Below are 2,021 nucleotides of genomic sequence, written 5' to 3' on the forward strand. Positions count from 1 at the left end.
TGTCCCCGGGCGGCCGCCAGACTTTCCACTCAGGTGCCAACTCTCTCCGTGTCAGATCCTGACCCCACAGAGTTCAGCCAGCTTCCCGCGCACCTCAGGAACCCGGGCTTTGTTCGTAGATGTCCTAAGCTAATTTTATTAACTCCCCCAGCCATAAGAAGAGCTAATTTCGCCGACCCAGGCACATCACCCACCTCACTCCCAGGTTTGGGGAAAATTGGGAGTAGGGGCGTTCAAAGTGAGGGAGTCTTTATTCGGGGTACCCAAACCAACACCCTAGGGGTTGTAAGTTGCAGCACACTGAGTAAGGGTGGAATAATATAGCTTACCAGAATTCCGGAGCTTCTTGTTCTTCGTCACCGCCAAAATGACCATGGAGTTGCCGATCAGGTCAACGACGATGGTGATAACCATCGCGCAGAACATGAAGGTGATCAGAGCCGGTGGGTAGTCAGGTTGAGGCAGATTACAGCCGATACAGCCATAAGGGGTAGGAACCGCCAGGGTAGGCCCCATGTTGCTCATGGAGACCGCTAAGAGATCCCGGCACGCCGGGGAAGCAGCAGCGGGTCCGGACCGTAAACACCTGCGCTGTCACCGGGAGCTCCGGGAAAGCGTGGCTACCTCTCCGAGGCTCAGAGAGCAAATGACAGCTTTCTGCCCCTCTCCGATGAGCTTTTAAAGCCTCAAGAGGCAGCTAGCCCCACCCCTAACTCCTCCCCCTGACCAATCAGAACTCCTTGATTACCCCCGCCTTAGTCACCACCTCTTCTTGGACGAATCCACAAAGAGGTGTCATCTTGCTTCCGACTGCCTTGTATGCGCTTCCCCTCTAGCCAGCTTCCCCCTCCCAAATCCCTCAGGTACCTTGCGTCGTGACTAGCTCAGAATCCACCTCCCCCTCCCTAACAGTCACTGCTTAGCTGTTTCTAGCCAGTTCTTCTCCCCCCTCCAACACCAACACCTGGCAAAGAGATGTAGATTGCAGAGCGGGGGCACAGGGTCCTGCTTAGGGTCTACTGATAACCCAAGCCTTCCACAGCCTTCTTCGGGTCCTGAGGCAACAGCAGATGGCTCCTTGAATCCTGTAGCCTCACCACTACAGTTTTCTTAACAGGTTAATCCCACTACCAGCACTCTTGCCAGTCCAGAGCCTTCTGCACCCTATGGGGAACAGAGGACGGCCCATGGGGACACCTACTTCAAATAGGGATCCCTACTTTCTAGGGAACTTATCCCTGTTCCAGTCCCTGTCGGGAGTCACTTGGCTCCCTTTGCTGAAGCAGCGATTAAACCGCACCGTCGGGTATCGGTTTTGCGCTCTCCATTAAGAAAGGTACCCTGATCCTTGCTCTGGAAGCGGGCCGTGGGTCTGCAACCTGAGAGTGAGAGGAGGCAGTCAGTGGACATTCGGTCCCTAGCTTTCGAGCAAGCGAGAGCGGGGACCTCATCCCTCCCAGCTGCCGGCACCTGAAGGAGGGAGTTCAGGGGATGCTTTGGGATAAAGTAAAACGGACAAGAAATCCCTTTTCTTCGGCTGCCGCTCTTCCAGAAACGTAAGGCGAGTGGCTCCTGCTTCCTTCCCCTCTCCCGGTGTTCAGCACTTTCTACAGGGTAGTGCAGGCGGTCAGGCTATGCGAGCTGCGCTGCATCTGCGGAAAAGAGAACTGAAGTGCCGCGCGGAGCAGCCAAGTAGACACGGGCAGACCTGTGCCATCCCCCTCCAGTCAAGACCTGCTCAGATTTTCTCCCTTGTCATCACCTGCCTGGGGGTCTCTCATTTCGACCCCTTCCATGTCGAGCTAACCCTCACACCGTGGATTTCCCTTCCCAGACGTCAGAGTTCTCTGCCTTGCGCCGGATATCTTGAAGTTCACTGGACACCTGAAATCCGAATGTTCTGGCTAAACTAAAGGGGCGCGATTAGGACACTGGCTCCCTCAACAACCTTGGTCTTTGGAGTGGATTTCTGCCAACTACTAAAAGTTACAGCTCTTGTCCGCAACTTCCCCGAGGCCCCG

At 55.3% G+C, this 2,021-nt stretch overlaps 1 protein-coding gene across 3 annotated transcripts in view; it reads right to left on the reverse strand.

Moving 5' to 3' along the window:
* Window positions 1-654, reverse strand: part of Gpr50 (G protein-coupled receptor 50) — a 5,053-nt gene extending 4,399 nt beyond the window's left edge. For 2 of the 3 annotated variants that reach the window (XM_048797016.1, XM_015498086.1), the window contains exon 1: window positions 330-527. In XM_048797016.1, coding sequence (XP_048652973.1) covers window positions 330-525 — 196 coding nt within the window. In that variant the 5' untranslated portion in view covers window positions 526-527. Of the gene's footprint in view, window positions 1-329 lie in introns of all 3 variants that reach the window. The other variant, XM_015498085.1, reaches the window with a different exon arrangement.
* Window positions 655-2,021: the final 1,367 nt, after the last annotated feature.

The sequence above is a fragment of the Marmota marmota genome, unplaced genomic scaffold (genome assembly GCF_001458135.2).
Source record: "Marmota marmota marmota unplaced genomic scaffold, marMar, whole genome shotgun sequence".
NCBI classification, from domain to species: domain Eukaryota; kingdom Metazoa; phylum Chordata; class Mammalia; order Rodentia; family Sciuridae; genus Marmota; species Marmota marmota.